Source organism: Paraphaeosphaeria sporulosa (assembly GCF_001642045.1).
Source record: "Paraphaeosphaeria sporulosa strain AP3s5-JAC2a unplaced genomic scaffold CC84scaffold_5, whole genome shotgun sequence".
Classification (NCBI taxonomy): domain Eukaryota; kingdom Fungi; phylum Ascomycota; class Dothideomycetes; order Pleosporales; family Didymosphaeriaceae; genus Paraphaeosphaeria; species Paraphaeosphaeria sporulosa.
In genome coordinates, this window is record NW_017253364.1 from 179,526 (window position 1) to 196,282 (window position 16,757).

General features: G+C 54.4%; 7 protein-coding genes across 7 annotated transcripts; 3 read left to right on the top strand and 4 right to left on the bottom strand.

Annotated features, from left to right (window-relative positions):
* Window positions 1-704: 704 nt before the first annotated feature.
* Window positions 705-3,740, top strand: CC84DRAFT_1163959 (uncharacterized protein). The gene is made up of 4 exons (XM_018178373.1): window positions 705-1,344; window positions 1,403-3,172; window positions 3,227-3,391; window positions 3,456-3,740. Exons 1-3 carry the CDS (start codon window positions 778-780, stop codon window positions 3,263-3,265), a joined length of 2,376 nt encoding a protein of 791 aa, XP_018035773.1. The 5' UTR covers window positions 705-777; the 3' UTR covers window positions 3,266-3,391; window positions 3,456-3,740.
* Window positions 3,455-5,610, bottom strand: CC84DRAFT_1163960 (BAR-domain-containing protein). Its single transcript, XM_018178374.1, has 5 exons — window positions 5,166-5,610; window positions 4,947-5,114; window positions 4,781-4,896; window positions 4,442-4,722; window positions 3,455-4,388 (listed from the first exon to the last, which is right to left on the bottom strand). Exons 1-5 carry the CDS (start codon window positions 5,290-5,292, stop codon window positions 3,809-3,811), a joined length of 1,272 nt encoding a protein of 423 aa, XP_018035774.1. The 5' UTR covers window positions 5,293-5,610; the 3' UTR covers window positions 3,455-3,808.
* A 1,049-nt stretch (window positions 5,611-6,659) lies between these two features.
* On the bottom strand, window positions 6,660-7,449 carry CC84DRAFT_1195881 (endo-1,4-beta-xylanase B; the record flags this gene model as incomplete). The annotated part of the gene is made up of 2 exons (XM_018181423.1): window positions 7,169-7,449; window positions 6,660-7,092 (listed from the first exon to the last, which is right to left on the bottom strand). Exons 1-2 carry the CDS (start codon window positions 7,402-7,404, stop codon window positions 6,660-6,662), a joined length of 669 nt encoding a protein of 222 aa, XP_018035775.1. The 5' UTR covers window positions 7,405-7,449.
* Window positions 7,450-7,512: 63 nt separating this feature from the next.
* CC84DRAFT_721944 (uncharacterized protein) lies at window positions 7,513-8,303 on the bottom strand. The gene has a single exon (XM_018187167.1). It carries the CDS (start codon window positions 8,172-8,174, stop codon window positions 7,668-7,670), a length of 507 nt encoding a protein of 168 aa, XP_018035776.1. The 5' UTR covers window positions 8,175-8,303; the 3' UTR covers window positions 7,513-7,667.
* A 17-nt stretch (window positions 8,304-8,320) lies between these two features.
* CC84DRAFT_1205224 (alpha/beta-hydrolase) lies at window positions 8,321-9,446 on the bottom strand. The gene is made up of 2 exons (XM_018181959.1): window positions 9,182-9,446; window positions 8,321-9,130 (listed from the first exon to the last, which is right to left on the bottom strand). Exons 1-2 carry the CDS (start codon window positions 9,421-9,423, stop codon window positions 8,434-8,436), a joined length of 939 nt encoding a protein of 312 aa, XP_018035777.1. The 5' UTR covers window positions 9,424-9,446; the 3' UTR covers window positions 8,321-8,433.
* A 1,021-nt stretch (window positions 9,447-10,467) lies between these two features.
* Window positions 10,468-12,614, top strand: CC84DRAFT_1175584 (ankyrin; the record flags this gene model as incomplete). Its single annotated transcript, XM_018180164.1, has 4 exons — window positions 10,468-10,710; window positions 10,759-10,928; window positions 10,977-11,143; window positions 11,431-12,614. 4 exons carry the CDS (start codon window positions 10,468-10,470, stop codon window positions 12,612-12,614), a joined length of 1,764 nt encoding a protein of 587 aa, XP_018035778.1.
* Window positions 12,615-13,373: 759 nt separating this feature from the next.
* CC84DRAFT_1144759 (alpha/beta-hydrolase) lies at window positions 13,374-15,692 on the top strand (the record flags this gene model as incomplete). Its single annotated transcript, XM_018176468.1, has 4 exons — window positions 13,374-13,511; window positions 13,565-13,589; window positions 13,658-13,921; window positions 13,973-15,692. The coding sequence occupies 4 exons, from the start codon at window positions 13,374-13,376 to the stop codon at window positions 15,586-15,588; spliced, it is 2,043 nt and encodes a 680-aa protein (XP_018035779.1). The 3' UTR covers window positions 15,589-15,692.
* Window positions 15,693-16,757: the final 1,065 nt, after the last annotated feature.

Genomic DNA, 16,757 nt, shown 5'->3' on the forward strand with positions numbered 1-16,757 from the left:
CAATCCGGCCACTCTCTTCTACTCGACTCTATCTAATCGAAACGTGATTAGCCAACCTCTGCATGTTCAATCCCAGCCTCTATACTCGTGTTTTCAAGTCATACTATGCCCAACTCCTTGCAGAATGTTTGTATGAAGGTGAAGTTACTCCAACTTTGCGGTCCAATGCGGTATGGATGGTCGCCTGGAGAAAACATCGTGCTAGAATAACTCGACCGGTAAGGATTGTTCAAAGTTGAGAGCTGACACTGTCATGGCAGATCTCGCGTTGGAGCGAGAGAGGCATTCTAGAAGTCGGCCCGAGCTCCAAATGTCGCACTCGTTAATATGTCGCTTTTTGGCTCCCTGCATCGAGAATTGCCTTGATGAGGATTAGGTCCGGGACCTACTTCCGGAGATTTCTGGCGATCTTGGAGAGGGGCGACAACAGTTCACAACACCTACCGTATCAGGAGATGTTTTCGCTGAGGCGGTTGACTGACTCTGCAACACGGGAGAATCCGTTGGGACCGAGTGATATCGACAAACGCAGGAGGCCCAGAACTGAGCACTGAAGTCTAGGTTCATTGGCTGCGAACGGCTTCTCAGCCACATTGACGGCCCACCTTGGCGCGTCAATTAAGGTCCCGTCAGTCACGTGGTGCTCAGCCTTGTGTGCTGATCTCCAACAATCGACGGGCCGGCCTTCGGCGGGCATCCCTCCCCCACCACACCCGCGCGCGACTATAGCATCCAACAATTGCATCCGCAATGGCTCTGGCAACATGGTAATCAGAAATGTCCGAACAAGCATTGCCGCAGTCACGCGTGGTGCGCCGCCGAAATCCACGCCCCATCAATTCCTGCGTTGAATGCCGCACGCGCAAAAGTCGATGCTCCAAAACACACCCTTGTCAGAACTGCACCGCCTTTGGAAGAGAATGTGTCTTTATCACGGTCCCAGAGAGCGCCGCGCGCAAGAAGCAGAGGGAGAGGGAACATGCCAGTAAAAGCAGCGCAGAGTGGACCCAGCCGATCCCGCTGCGCACGCACAGCTCGAGCACAGTCCAGCCCGAAAAGTATGAATCTATGTATGAGCAAGATAAGGCTTTGAGCACGACCACGCCGGGAACGCCACCTAGAGATTACGAATGGGAGGCGTATCAGCAAAGTGTGCAGGTTGATCAATCTGAAGGTGCGGCGTGGGAGCAGCTGCCTGCCGAGCCGGAAGAGACGCCCGACGATGTGTACGAAGATGAAGACGACGATGAGATGGAGGTCGCGACTGATCTTACTATCCGGATTGGAAGAATGATCATCTGTGAAAATATCACTGGCTTCTTCAGACCGCAGTATGCGGAAGAGGTACTTCTCCGATGAAGATCATGTGGTTTGCAACAAGCATTTACTGAATTTCACGCAGCTTGGAAAGCTTCTGTCAGACCACCCTCCTTCAACGTCTTCAGTGGCGGGGCAGAGAGCATCACAAGCCTCAGCATTGTTATCGGCAGAACACATGCCATCCCTCTCACCTTCGCTCAATCTGCTCCTAGGTGGGTCAATATCTAACTCTTCCAACAACGACATCGAACCGCCGCTGCTTCCATCAAGAATGGAAGCCGAAGCACTTCTCAACCGGTACATAGAGGCTGTCAGTCCTCTTGCCCACGTGCTGCACATACCATTTTGCAAACGTCTTTTTGAACGCTTCTGGATGAACATCGAGATTGGGAATACAAACCCGAATTCGTGTACGGCGCTAATGCTAGCTGTGTGCATGGCTGCCGCTGCATCTGTCTCTCCGCTTCAAGCAAAGTCGCAATTTGGCATCTCGAAAGAAGATCTGTTCTTGAGGCTACAAAAAGCGACCGAACGAGCACTCCTCCGCGCCAACTGGGCAAAGACCTCCAACATCCGGACACTCCAAGCATTGACCATATATCTCATACCTCTGTGCAGGGCACAAATCTCCCGCGCCACGTCCGTAGTCGTAGGTGCCCTCGTCCGGCTGGCCCAGTGCATCGGCATCCACCGCCTGTCGCATTCCTCAGCGCACACCCTCACCCCGCTCCAACGCCACGTCCGCTCCCTCCTCTGGTACCAAATCTGCTTCCTGGACTTCAAAACCGCCGAAGCGCAAGGCCCGCACCCCTCGATCCGATCTGACGACTTCGACTGCCCCCTCCCCCTCAACGTGGACGACGACGTCTTCGAATTTGGCTCGCCAAAATGGCAGCACAACCCCACGCCCGTGCAAGGCTGGACCGACGCCACCCTCTCCCTCATCCGCTACGAATGCAACGAGATCCATCGCCTCATCTTCCGCGGGCGCATAGAGATCGACCGCAAGGCAATCACTCTGCACGACCTGCGCGCCCGCGTCGAGGCCAAGAAGCGCCACATTCAGCAAAAATACCTGCACCACCTCGACGCCTCGGTCCCCATCCAGCGCTACGCCGGCCTCGTCGCTACCTGCCTCATGGCCCGCTGCGACTCCATGCTGCTGTACCGGCACCTGCCCCAGGCGTCGCCGCACCCGCGCTCCGACTCTGAAAACCGCCTCCGCGACGTCCTCCTCACCGCGGCTCTGACCACGCTCGAAATCGGCGCCACCCTCGACACCCTCCCCTCCCTGTCCTCCTGGGCCTGGTACAGCACCACCTACCAGCAGTACCATGCCGTGCTGCTGCTGCTGACCGAGCTGTACCGCACACCCGACCTCGACCGCAAAGACCGCATGATGACCATCATCGACCACATCTTCGGGCACTGCTACGGCGTCGGCGTGCGCGAGCGCTGCGCCGACCTCCTCTGGACCGTCAAAGAGAACCTCGAGGCCTTCTACATCATGAAGGGCATCCCCAAGAAGGCCGCCGCGCCCCCGCAGCAGCACCCCACGCTGCAGCCTCTTCCGCAGCTCACCCGCAGCCAGAGCAGCGTCGCAAGCCCCGACCTGGGTATCGGGATGACGGGCTTGCAGACGCCGATGGACAACTTGAATGTCGACTTTGAGTCGTTGCTGGGGAGTTTGAGCGCGCAGGGCGGCGCGGGCGTGGGCGAGAGCGATCTGGATGGATTTCTGGCGGGCTTGCAGAGGGGCAGCGATGCCATTTTCATGCCGGCCGACACGTCTGCTGCGCAGAATGGCGCGCGCGAGTGGGAGGAGAGTGCGCAGCCGGGGTTGCAGCAGTGGGTGAGTAGACGGCATACATACCGCTAGCACTGTAGCGCTGATGCGGCGACACAGGACAGTTGGACATTCCCGAACCAGACGCAAAACAGGTGATGAGGATGAGGATGTGGGCGAACACTTGCTTCAGCATTTACATGTACGGAAATTGGGGATTTTGCTGTACTATACCACGGCTTGGCGGGAATGGCTCTATACCCATCCTTGAGCAATTGCTTCTCGGTCAGTGCTGTTCATATACCCTCACTTCAACCCTTCTGTTCACATCTGGCTGACATGTTGAAAGATGTTCAACAAAGGAGATAGCTTCTTAATTGCAGATAAAAGCAACTTGATGTGTCGCATGCCTCGAATGGTCCAACAACGCTACCTTTCCAAACCCAAAAACGCCGTGTACAACTTTGAGTTATGCCTCCGCGCCAACGCCGTGCCTGCCATGTTTCCCACACTACGCTGCAGTCGCTGACGCGCGATTTCACCATCCCAAACAAAACAGCCAAATGTCAACATGCCGAAAATACAACATCGACCCGAACGCCGTTTATGCGTACCCAAAGAGATCAAAGCGTGACGATTCTCGTGGGCTCTGTAGCGCACGATGTCAGCAAAGCAAGGCAACAAAGCTCTAGTGATATGACGCTAATAATGCGAAACCTCAGAGGAGCTCAACGCACTTCGCTTCATGGGAGGCGGAGGTGGTGGCGGCTTCTTAGCCCTGGACGGGGGCGGTGGCGGCGGAGCTTTCTTGCTGAGGGGCAAATCGTTCTGGGACCAGGATGCGGCGCGAGACATGACACTGCTGTGGCTGCTAGTCCCAGGACTAGGCGGCGACCTGTCTCGTCTGTACGTCTGCTGTCCGTTGGACCTCTCGTAATCATCCTCGTACTCGTCTGCAAAGGTGTTGGTCTGTCGAACGGGACGCAAGTTGCTGCGTCCGGCCAGCATTGCGGTCGGTTCGGTCGGAACGCGGGAGAGTCGGTTCCGGGCGGGTGAGTCGTCGCGGGTGGAGCGGGTCGGGCTATCAAAGGTCGACTGGCGGCTGTAGGTGGGGCGGCTGACGGGCGAGGGGTTACCGTGCGGCGACAGATTGCGGGAGGAGAGCTTGGGAATAGTAATACGCGGTGCTTCTGGTTCTGGCTCTTCCTCGCGGGGGTTGAAGCGCTCAGCGTAGCCGTGCGCGGTCGAGTGTGAGCGCGAGCGCGAGCGGTTCAAGGTGTCCCTGTCAATATTGTTAGCCGCGTCATGCCGCATATTCGATAGTCGCATGCTTACTGAACGGGCCACTCGCGCTTGACGTTGATGAGGATCTCGCGGCAACGGTCGTAGTACGACAGCTCGGCCTCGAGGAATGCAGTGAGATCCTGGACCATCTCGACCTCGGACTCCTTGATGTCCTGCATCCGTCTGAAGACGTCCTCGCTCGACTCTTCGTATTTGGCCTTTTGTGCGCGGAGCTCCTCCTCGACCCTGAAGTCCTCCTTCTTTGCCTTTTGCATCTTTGCGAGCGACGTGTCATAGTTGAGGCGGCGCTGTTCGAGCTTCTTACGAGCATTCTGCAATTGGTTAGCAGGTCATGTTCCGCACGTAGAGATGCTGTGGTCGCGTGCGTACCTGGTATTCCTTCATCTGGGCCAAGGAGCGATCCAAGCCCTCCAGCCACGAGGAGGTGGCGCTCTGAACGTACGTCTCTTGCACGCGCGCCAGGCGCTCGTTTGCTCGTCCAAGCGCTGCGGAACAATTAGTGTGGGTGACGGAAGACCAGGGGCGGGGCACGCACAGGAAAGGCAGTTGCCAAACTCAGAGTCGGGTTCGAAGTCCTCGCTGTGGGAGACCATGGAAGAGCCGAGGTGGCCACCCGGCAGCATCTTCTCGCGGTCGGTGCCCTGGGCGCGCTCCGAGAGCGACTTGACGTAGACGGTCATGGACTTCTGCATGCGGTCCATACCTGCGCAGGTTAGCTAATTGGCGCTGGAGTTCAGACGATTGCACCACGCACCCTCGTGGCGGAGGTTCATCTCAGTCTCGAGGGCCTTGAAGTCGTCGGAGACGCCTGTCCTGACCTCGCCGCCCATCTTCTCTCCCGCCCATTGCTTGAAGCGGTCGAGCTTCTTGTTGACGAGCATGGCTGCGTGTGGATGGGCGTGCAGCTTGCAGTGCGGGTGTTGCGAAGGTTGCTGTGGAGCTGCGGGCTAAAGCCAGATTGCGCGAGACAAAGTTGTGATAAGGGCCGTAGTCAGGAGCAGGGCAGCGGAGCTTGGTGCTTGAGAATTAGCGGCACGGACTCTTTGAGGGTCAGCGGCGGACGGAGAAGGGGCACTGGGGAGCGGCGCAGCAGATTCTCCGGAGGGCGCGAGAAAGAAGGAGCACGCAGGAGGGCAGCGCCGGCCACGCTGGAGATGTGGGGTGGATATGTTTCGCGCAAAGGGAGGGACGCGCGGGCGGGCCAGTGCTAATTCTGGGACGCCTTCTGGACCACGGTGATGTGGGCGGCAGAGGGGCTAGCAACGGCTAGCAGCCAACGCCCTGATCGGCACGGCCAGACGCCAGCCTGCCCAGTGCCTGCCCGCGCCGCCTGACCACAGACGACGGCTGCCCGACCGCGGCTTCCCGTAAGCGCTGCCCTGCGTCCGCTGGCCACCAGTGCCTCCTCCACGGCACCCAAAGGCGCCGCCCTGGGCCTGTTTCACCTTCTCCCGGCCTCCAGGCTCCCTCTCCGTCATCGACGGGCTGATTTGCTCAACAGCCGCTGTGGGCGCCCAGCAGCGCCCAGCGCGCCCGCCGATTGCCCCTCCTGCAGCGTTGCGGCGTGCGCATCCTGGACGCCAGCAGGTCGCAGAAACGCCTGTTCAACTCCCGCCGGTCCAGAATAGCGTCTTGCAGCTCCAGAACTTGCAGCAAGCGTAGCTCAGGTACAAGCGCGTGTGGGCCATCCTAGCGCGATGCTGTGTCTGTGGGTACATCCAAGGAAACTCGACCGAGTTGTAACGTGTGACATTCGGGTCATGCCGTCCCGTCAATGTCTGCTCCACTACACTGTCAATGCCCTTGGAAACCAAGTCTATAGAATGCACTGCGCTCTGGTCCGCCGCCTACCCCTGAGCCTCGTGCGAGCAACGAGACCTGTCGGACATCCTTGAGAACGTGCAAGATCCGGGTTGACGCGGACTTCTGCGTCAGCGCGAGTGTTCCGCACTGCAACATCGGATCGAGCATTGCATACAATGGCTGACCTCATGCAGCTACCCAAAGTTCTGATGAGCTATCATGATCGATGCACCGCGGGTGTTGAAGAAAGCTGGGCGCGTTCAAGCGACGCCCGCAGTAAAGGCGTCCGAGTTTATCCAGCACTCACTGTGATGCAACTGGTCTCAGCAAAATGAATAAACAGCATTCTTGTTTCAAAGCAAAGCGAACCGGCGCCTTTTCACGCAGGCATCATCCTTCAGCCTACACAAGGGCAGCAATATCCTTCCACCACTTCCACCACCACCTAACTAACAGTAATCGTGCTCGTCCCGCTCGGCAACTTTGTCCCATTCGCAAACGCCTCCGTAACCATGAACATATTCTGCTCAAAGTTTCCCATCCGATACCCCTTACTCGACCAGAAATCAAAATGATTCCCTGTGGTAATTGTCCCGCTCACACTTCCCACCGTCTTCTGTGCCTCGCTCTTTACACCAAAGTACTGCGTGAACGTCCTGGTCCCCTCGATCGACGGCTTGTTGACTCGCTGCGCCGTGTAGAACGCATAGTTGTTCCCGTCGGACGTGTAGTTGCCGCGGAGCGTCCAGGGCTCGCCCGGCGCGAGGACGTCCCACGACTCGACGATGTAGAACTCGATGAGAGGGTTGCGTGTCCAGCCGTAGAGGGAGAGGTAGCCCGGGCCTTTGGGGTTGTATTGCCCGCTGTAGCGTACTGTCCTATGGTACCGCTGGTGTCAGCATTGCGCTGCTTCAGGCCGACTGTCACTGAGCGATATGGAGAGGAGAAACGCACTTTCTACCAGCACCCCACCCGGTGCCAGCGACCATGCCGCCGCCAGACTTCCCGTTCCAGTTGCACGAGTATTTGCCGCCGCCTTGCTGTTGGCAGCTGAACTGTCCCTGCCCTTCAGTCCACCATTGCCAGGGAGAGTTCTGGCGCGCGACCAGGGCGGAGGTGTCTGCGGGTGCGGCGATAGCACTTGGGATGAGCGCCAGGGCCGTTGTGACGAGGGCTTTGAAAGACACCATTGTTGCTGTCTCGAGATGCGCTGTAGACTTGCTATTCACTGGTGGTTCGATAGATGCAACGGTCTGATCGGGATAGGCCCGCTTTATACAAAATCCACAGCGGCAATGCCAAAGCTAAGAATAGTCATCGGGCTCGATGACAACTCCATCACAGTGTGATCCTGTCCTTCGTTTTCCCACCGGAAGTCCCTACCAATGACCCTCAAGTCGCCACGCCCCATCCCCTTCCCACCGACACCTCATTAGCCATGACATGTGCAACCTCAATCAAAAGATGTACACATGCCCACCGAAGCAGCCATCCATCTCCACCCCGCTCTTGGTCCCGTCTCGTCTTGACGACCCCACTGCCGCCCTCGCCAAGCCCTCGAAACACACCACCCTTCTTTATCCACCATGCCTGCCCGCCGAGAGACACTACGTCCAAGGTATACATGTAGGTTGCTGCCAAGGTGTCCTCCGTGTGGGGAAGCCAAGTCCAAACACGCTACAGGCCAAGGCTGGGGTACATTTCCAGTCGTCCTCGGGGATAATTCGTCGACACGGGTAGATTGTGACATATAGATCGCCAAGCAGCAGATCGCTGCTGGGTGCAGATTGCGAACGCGGCGGAGGGCCTGCCGACATCTGCCGCCGGCAGATTTTCCGAGGGGACCACGCGGAACAATGGAGCGGTGGGGGGTTTGGTGCTTTTGCTTGTTGCCTTCTGCCTGTGGCACTGCATGCATGAAGTCCTGGTCCTTGCACTCCGCAAGCCAGGAGAGCTGCATATCAAAAGACACAGCGATACTGGCCTTTCACACTCGGTGTATCATCGTATTTGTCGACATAGGAGCACCCACTACGCATAATCATGGACTACTGTAACTATGTCACGGAAATCAGATGACCGCATTAAGCGGTCGAGCGAGACCGAAGTGGTGTCGCTTCGCGTCTTGAGATCCTCTATGTCCTTTGCTTATAGTCTACCATCTGATACACTGGCCTCATTTGATGCCTGGATAGTCATACATATTACTAGAGTCCATACTACTCATCCGGCTCCTGCAAGAAGTTCGCGACAGCATTGATAAACTCCTCCGGCTTCTCGCTGATGACCCAATGCCCACTGTCCACATCGACAAGCTCGAACCTGGGGAAGAATCGCCCAATAATCGGCAGCGTCTCGTCGCTCACATAATGGCTCTTGGTGCCCCTAATGAACAAAGCCCGCTTGCCAAACCGCGCCTCATCCGGGTTGTTGAACGGAAAGTCCGCCATGTCGTCCAGCGCATACGCCAGAGTCTTCACCGGTATCCTCCACCGCAGTGGCTGACCTGGCTCCCGTACCAAGTTTGTCAATAGGAACTGTCGCACGGGGAGCTCCTCCACATACGGTTGCAGGATCTCGTCCGCCTGTTTCTGGTTCATCGGCTTGGCAGCTTCCACTTTGCGCATGCCTTCTACGTATTTGGGAAAGTCGGACGCGAGGGCTGCGTCGACCGGTGCGTTGTCTACGGGGATGATGTTCGCGCAGGAGTCGGGGTTGCGGAGGGCGACTGCCATGACGGTTTTCGCACCCATCGAGTGGCCGATGAGGGTAGCATCTTTGAGATTGTGCTTCTGTAGGAATGCTTCGACATCTTCGGCGAGGACGGTGTAATTGTGCTCCTTATCGTGGGGTGACTCGCCGTGGTTACGAAGATCGATAGCGTAGACGGGCCTAGACAGCTTGCGGGCCAGCGCACTGAGCAAAGTGTTAGTGCGCGTTATTGGAGTTGGGAATCAAGTTACCTACTTGCTTACACTACGGTTGTTCTTCTTAGTGCCGAACAGCCCGTGAAGAATGAGTATGGGCGCACCCTTTGCTTTGCCGTGTTCATCGTGGAGTGTGTACACAAGGTCAACCGCTCTGCAAGTAGCAGACGCGTGGAAGGAGCGCGTCCATGGCGGCAATGGCGTCGAAGCTATCCGTGTCGTATGCTTCGGGTGCAACAGCGGCACGCAGATGGGTTGCAGGCTTCGATATAGCGATCGCATTGTTGTGGAGAGTACAGAAGATTTTCGGGCAGTTGCGGAATATTTCCGATTCCGACCCTCACGTCATTCGTACCTGCCAAGACCTGTGGACCCTTCACCTTTATTCCTTGGGCTTTACAGTTACAAATGCGAACGCATGGCCGTCTCTTAACAACCTTTCCTTCTTGACCTTATCACCTGTTACTGGTCTAATTACACGTGGAAGCCTCTAGCCGACTGGCACACAACATCCGCATCATTCACTGAGTTCATATCTTTGGGTCTATTCGAGATCCTCACCTCTCAAGGATGCAATACCACGTGCTTGTAGAGCATCTAGGATTTCCTGATAAAATTATGCATTCATCTATAAGCATCGCAATCGTTTGGTTGCCGTTACGACGTACTGTCTAACAGCGCAATCGCAGGTTCACTCGGAGAATCAGCATATCCCGCATGGACCCCAGGAGCAGGGGCAATAAAGCAAGAAACCTTACAGGAAGCTCGGGTTCTATGTCCAATTCCGCGACTCCGCGAACACTGAGCCAGACCCAGATCTTCGGTCCGTGGTCTTGGACGGTCCGTGGTCTTGGAAAGGGTCTGAATATCCATATCAAATGTCTAACATTACTGGAAGTAGTATACTGGTCTATGCAATTATCACCTAAGCATCGGGTGTGCATATTCTAGGGCTCAACAGACGAGCACAGTGAGAACTTGGTGTTACAACGGCTGTATCGACTGATATCGCCTCGTCCGCCAATCGCGCACTCTCGCACTGATGCGGAGAGTTTCTAGCCTGATCTTGTACAGGGCTGTGATCTGTCCAATGGCGCACCATCGCACTGGCCTGGAAGAACGTCAGCCTCCAGCAGGCGTTTTGCTACTTGGCCAATGGCGCACCTTCGCAGGTTATTCTACGCCCAGAAAGCCACACCTCTGTTGAACCTTGCGAATGCACTGACGGTCTTCAGATATAAATACGTGTAGGTATCTTTCTCATTCCCAACACCTGAAGACTCAACTAGCCTTCTTCAGCGTCACGGGTACAATGAAAATAGCGACATGTCTTTCCATCAGCCTGGTACGCCAGAGACCATGTTTCCACTTGCACTAGCGCCTCGTATGGTTTCAACTTTCCCATTACATGATAACAGAGTCGCACCGGGACCGGCAGTGAACTCATCGCGAACTTTACTACCAGGTCTCACCAGTCACACCGTAGGCACTGGTGAGGTCGCTGTACCACGGAAGAAACGTCGGTTGGATTACATCAAGTGCGAGAGCTGTCGGAAAGATAAGCAAAAGGTTCATACTAGACTGTATTCTCAACGGTGTAGATCTGACTAGATATAGTGTTTGCCTACAGATCGTAAATGGCCGCAGCGCTGCGATCGATGCGTTGAAAGACATCTTCCATGCTCAGAGGGCGATCGAGCGCAACGCTGCCGCAAGTCTCCTCGACCAACAGCGACTGCACCATTATTGCCCATAGCATGCAATGTCGAACAGGAGGCTGAAGAGTGGTATGTTGCTCCCATACAAGCTAATTGACTAATAGCTCAGCGATCCAGGGCTTTCCTCCAAATGTTCCGCGCAATCGTACTGCCAGCCATCAACTACCTCAAGTCACTTGAGGGAACCATGAGGAAGCACTTTTTTCTGTACGGCACAACTCATTCTTCTCACCATCGTGAATTCGAAACCTTCCTGCAACGCCTCGACTCTGAGATATCGCGAGGTGCTCGCAGGCTTTGGGCGAATGCTTCGCTTTCAAGCTCATCATTTGTTGTCAAAACAATGCTTGCAAGCCATATCTTGAGTGAATACCCTGTTCGAGGAAGCGGCGTCTGTCCCAGAAGTCAAGGTCTCCCTGCGATGGATAGCCTTGCACAACACAACCACGCCTCTCATGCGTTCCTGATTGCTTGTCGGATGCTCGAATGCGCCTGCTCTTGCACATATTGTCTACAACCCAGCAATTACTTCAAGGAGATGTCCAATGAGTTTCATAAGATTGCTGAACAGGTGTTGAGGGCACGGGATCTCTGGGAATTCCTACCTCATACCGCTCGTCGTTATGCGTCCTTCCTTCCGGAGGTTATACTGCTCTTCCACTTACACAAGCAACGTCCACCACACCTGATGACGTTGAGGATTGCTTAGGCCGTAATGCGCTCATCCGTTCCGTTGACTATCTAGATGACGAGGCCGCCTTCTCCAGAGTCCGCCAATTCTTGGTCTCCGACCGTCCTACAGAATGTGACGAAGCCTATGACAGGGTAATATCGGGAATCAATCATCAAGATATACTAGGTCGTTCAATCTTGCACGTCGCCTGTCAAAATAGGAACGCCCCGCTCGTGGAACTATTGTTAAATCGAGGTGCTTTACCCGATACGCGCACAATCCGCGGTGCCATGCCTTTACATCTGGCAGCTGCAGCCGAATCCCTCGTTATTTGCAGGATACTAATAAAGGACTACAACCAAAATGTCAACCCGATCGACGAGTTCGGACGTACTCCCTTGTTCTACACAAGAAGACATGATGAGGTGGCGCAATTCCTCAAGCTCAGCACGTTAGAGCTGACAAGCAAATTGCACGTGGCCATCGATGAAGGCGATCTGGCAGCCGTACAGCACACGCTCAGCTTGGGGGCGGATCCCACCTCCACGTCCGGCACCGACTCTCGATCAACCTTGGAGAAAGCCATTGTTCGCGGCGATCTACCTCTGCTACAGATTCTCGGCGATTGCCCTCTCACCAAAGTCAATGTTCCCACCAGTCAACACCGTACGCCGTTCTTAGAAGCAGTGGCTCGCAATTTCACACCAGGGGTTGAATACTTTGTGCAACGTCAGGATGTCGACGTCAATGCCACAAATGTACGTGGAATCACGCCACTTATTGAAGCTACATCTCAATTTTCAATTGAGATAATCAATCTTCTGCTGTCGCGGAAAGATCTCAAAGTCAACAAACGTGCTCCTACAGGGAGAACTGCCCTGATGATAGCAGTCGAATATGGCGAAGGCGACATCGTGAAAAGGCTTTTGCAACGAGCTGATGTTGATGTCTTCGTCCGCGGAGGTAGCATGGGGCGAACGGCTGTAGAACTAGCCAGGGCAGGTAATCACCTCGAGACTGTGCTCATCTTGGAGGCGTGGGCTGCACAGAAAGGGATGGAAGGTAGCTTGAACGCTCTCTAATGCTAACGGCCTCTGTATCGGACTTCATCTACCTGATTTCAACCGACTTGTTAAATGCGCTTGCAGGGTGTGTCTTAGAATACTCTTATTTCAGTTTGGCCATAAGAGTATTGAAGAGGCGAGGTCGGAAAGGGTCATCTCTAATAGAAAGAGTCCACTATGGCTAGATCAGAACATATTCTCTAGGATGACATTGTTGCAGATCTCTCATTACAATAAGCGAGCGATTGTCTTTGCAAGCGGTTTGTGAAGATGCCTAGGGTTGCTACAAAAGGAAACCGAGGGGCTGGGGAGTATTCTCCATTTTCACGGTTCCCCGGCACCAGCTCACCGTGGAAGCTGTTGCCGTCCTACCTCTAATGACTAATAAGTTTTGACGGCACAATGATCAAGCTCACAGGTCTCGCGCTCGGGAAAAGCTTCCTACGTCTTGATAGCGGATGTTCTTGGCGATCTTGGCTTCCCCGCTCGATTCGACTGCTATCTGGAAATACACACGTCATAGGGATCACAACTTCTATACCCGGTCGTATCCATCGTGCACTGCATGTGCGCTAGGAACCCATTAGGAAGCTACAAGGTCTCAAAAGCACGTTCAAGCATGATACTGAACTAATGATGGGTGCCTGTACGGCGTACTTGTCGTAGAGTAAGCTCGTCGGCAGCATACATGCCGTGTGGCCATATAAGCCGCCTTCTCCCGTTGCAATGCAGCTACTCCAGGCTTCTGGGCTGGAAAGGCACGTTTGAGATTTCGGCATGGTTCCCTTGTCGCTCGTTGCAGCTTTGGGTGCGCTTAGCGGGGTTACCGTGCTAGCCCAGTTTCCGCCAACACCCAGCGGCGTTACGGTGCTCGAGTCGCAGATTGAAGAGGGCATCAGAATCTCTTACAAAGAGGTATTTGGAACTTTCAGTATGAAATTAAATTATATACTAAGTCGTCTGTGCAGAACAACATCTGCGAAACAACCGAAGGTATGCAATATACGTTGCTCTTCCTGCAGCGCATATCAAAACATAAGCTCACTCGTCTGCCATTATAGGCGTGAAGAGTTACTCAGGGTATGTCCATCTACCTGCTGGTGCTCTCGATGATCTTGGAGTGAGGAACCAGACGTATGAGATCAACACCTTCTTCTGGTTTTTCGAGGCACGAAAGGATCCTGAGAATGCACCTTTATCAATATGGATGAACGGCGGCCCAGGAAGTAGTTCTTTGTTGGGCTTGTTGCGAGAGAATGGGCCTTGCCACGTGAATGCGGATTCCAATTCCACATACTTGAATGAGTGGTCATGGAATAATGAGGGTGAGTTTCGACGATTTGTGTGTCTTGACGATTAATTCTTATGCGCTACAGTCAACATGCTCTACCTCGATCAGCCTGTTCAGGTTGGACTCTCATACGACAAGCTCGTGAATGTCACGGTCTCCTCGCTCACCGGCTCGGAAGGCGTGGAAATCGCCGACTTCTCAGACGGTGTACCCGAGCAAAACAACACTTTCTACGTTGGCACCTACCCTAGCCAGAACGAGAACCTTACGACTCAGGGCACAGAGAACTCCGCACGAGCCCTCTGGAATTTCGCCCAGGTGTGGTTCCAAGAATTCCCAGGCTACAAGCCTAACGACAACCGCATCTCCATCGCTACCGAGTCCTACGGTGGGCGCTATGGACCTGCATTTGCAGCATATTTCCAGGAACAGAACGAGAGGATCGAAAACGGCACCTGGGACGATGCAGGTGAGACCCACATCTTGCATCTGGACACTCTGCTTATCATCAATGGATGCATCGATCGTCTTGCCCAGTGGCCTGGGTATCCTATGATGGCGTACAACAACACTTACGGCATCAAGGCGTATAATGAGTCCCGATACGATCAAGTTATGGAAGCTTTGTACGGAGACGATGGTTGCCTTGCACAGATCGAAGAGTGTCGAAACCTCAGCCTTGCTTACGACCCGACGAACCAAGGCTATAATGCATCAGTAAATAAAGTGTGCAAAGCAGCCGAGACCTTCTGTACGGAAGAAATCCGCGACCCTTACTTTGATAGCGACGTGAACTATTACGATATCTCCGCTCCTGGAGCGGCCAGCTTCCCACCGCCGTGGTATGAGGGATTTCTGAACCAGCCCTGGGTTCAAGAGGGTTTGGGCGTGCCGCTCAATTGGACGCAATCGAACAGTGCTGTCTCAGTAGCTTTCAGAAGCATCGGAGACTACCCTCGTCCCGGTTGGAAAGAGGATCTAGCATACCTGCTTGAGGAAGGAATCAAAGTTACCTTGGTTTACGGCGATCGAGACTACGCCTGTAACTGGTACGGCGGAGAGCTACTGTCTCTGGCAATTAATTATAGCAACACCGAAAATTACCACTCGGCCGGCTACGCACCCGTACAGGTGAACGAGTCCTACATCGGTGGACAGGTTCGTCAGTACGGCAATTTGTCATTTACTCGCGTCTACGAAGCCGGCCACGAGGGACCCGCGTATCAGCCTGAGACCATCTACAGGATCTTTACTCGTGCGCTCTTCAATTTCGATATTGCCACGGGCAATATCTCTACTACCGAGAACCCAGACTACGCGACCGAAGGACCAAACAATGTCTACAACATCACGAACGAGCCAGTTCAATTACCTGGCAGCCAGTGCTACGTCCTGGACAAGGATCAGTGCACTGCGGATCAATGGGCAACCGTCGAAGAAGGCACGGCGCTGGTGAAGAACTGGATCGTCGTGGATGGAAACACTAGCTACCTATTCCCGGATCTTGTCAACGGGACGGGTAACGGGACGGGCCCTGTGGGTACGGGTACCCCCACGCCGTCGCTTGGGCCGGCTCAGCCAACTGGTAATACGGGGGGTGCAAGTGGAAGGATGGTTGCACCATCATTCGGCCTGCAATTCAGAGCTATCGGCAGTGCGTTAGTAGCAGTGGGTCTAGGCAGTGCGATAGTGATGTTGTAGTAGACCTGCAGTCGGATTCCATTCGAGACTGCTTTCCGGCGGCATAGGCACGACATCCTGGGTGAAGTGGGCCTCGGTGTTCGCTTGCCTGGGAATTACACGAGATAGCTTTCAGGCCCCACAGTAATAGAGTGGTCTCATGTATCCTCAAAACTTTTAGTGCATGTCCAATATCACGCTAAAATTTGTAGGACTATGGTACATGCAAGCTGAACGCATGCCCTAGGGCTTGGTGACGGATGGAGGATCGTCCAATCCTACGCCTAGCGCATATGCACGCATTCACTTCTTCTTCGGTGCATTTATTTCCTGGCTGCCTCAACGGTTGCGCATACATACGTCTCTTTCCTGTGCAGCGCAGCAGAGAGAAGACAAGATAGCAAGATATAGATCGCCCGAGCGGTGTCGCCTCGTTGCGGACTGACCTTTGTCAGGCTGAGATCAGCTACAGCATCCAGAAACCTGGCCTAAAACGTTCCGCTTATCCGCTCAGATGCCATTTTACAACATTTCGACTCTATACTACCAATTCCATCACGATCTTACTACAGCATCGAGTGGAAATAACCTGCTTGTAATGGCATTGTACACTATAATGGCAATCTCGGCTGCGAGTGTTGATCAGAGTGGGATGGACAACGCCGGACTTCGGTGCATTTTTTGGCTATCATGCTTTGCGCGCGCATACTACCATAAGCCTGGGTCCGCGTGGACACCGCGTACATGACACTCTCCGCGGATCACTACGTCTCCCACAGCCGTCTCTGACAGCACGTGCAAAACAGGCCAGAAAACTACTCCAGATACCTTTGGAAAGCACCACGTAAAACAGCCTTTTATCGAATTGCAGCCTGTTCACGGAAGTGGCCTAGAGATATGATGAAACACAACCGCATGGAAATGCGGTTCCCGCGCTGGTTCGCATACTTCACACACGTCTACCCTGTTCTCTCGGATGAATCAATAGAGAAAGTCAACCGGAGACACGGTATCTGAATGCAAGATAACGACAGGATGAGTCCGAAGGACCAGTGCAATGCGTCTACGTGGTCTTCACACAGTCACTTCACTTCACATTCGGCTTGATACAACCAGTCCGAGGTCTCTTCGCGTGATATGTACACCCATATGCACCTTGCCCTTGTCCCTGTTTGTTGACAACCACCCTC

Bases quoted from the DNA above. Each gene is read 5' to 3' on its own strand.
- CC84DRAFT_1163959 (XM_018178373.1), top strand. From the start codon at position 778: ATGTCCGAACAAGCATTGCCGCAGTCACGCGTGGTGCGCCGCCGAAAT. The intron at 1,345-1,402 runs GTACTTCTCCGA...AATTTCACGCAG, and splicing joins GACCGCAGTATGCGGAAGAG to CTTGGAAAGCTTCTGTCAGA. The intron at 3,173-3,226 runs GTGAGTAGACGG...GCGGCGACACAG, and splicing joins AGCCGGGGTTGCAGCAGTGG to GACAGTTGGACATTCCCGAA.
- CC84DRAFT_1163960 (XM_018178374.1), bottom strand. From the start codon at position 5,292: ATGCTCGTCAACAAGAAGCTCGACCGCTTCAAGCAATGGGCGGGAGAG. The intron at 4,897-4,946 runs GTGCGTGCCCCG...ATTGTTCCGCAG, and splicing joins GTTTGGCAACTGCCTTTCCT to CGCTTGGACGAGCAAACGAG. The intron at 4,723-4,780 runs GTACGCACGCGA...AACCAATTGCAG, and splicing joins CCCAGATGAAGGAATACCAG to AATGCTCGTAAGAAGCTCGA.
- CC84DRAFT_721944 (XM_018187167.1), bottom strand. From the start codon at position 8,174: ATGCAGCTCTCCTGGCTTGCGGAGTGCAAGGACCAGGACTTCATGCAT.
- CC84DRAFT_1205224 (XM_018181959.1), bottom strand. From the start codon at position 9,423: ATGCGATCGCTATATCGAAGCCTGCAACCCATCTGCGTGCCGCTGTTG. The intron at 9,131-9,181 runs GTAGGTAACTTG...CACTTTGCTCAG, and splicing joins AACAACCGTAGTGTAAGCAA to TGCGCTGGCCCGCAAGCTGT.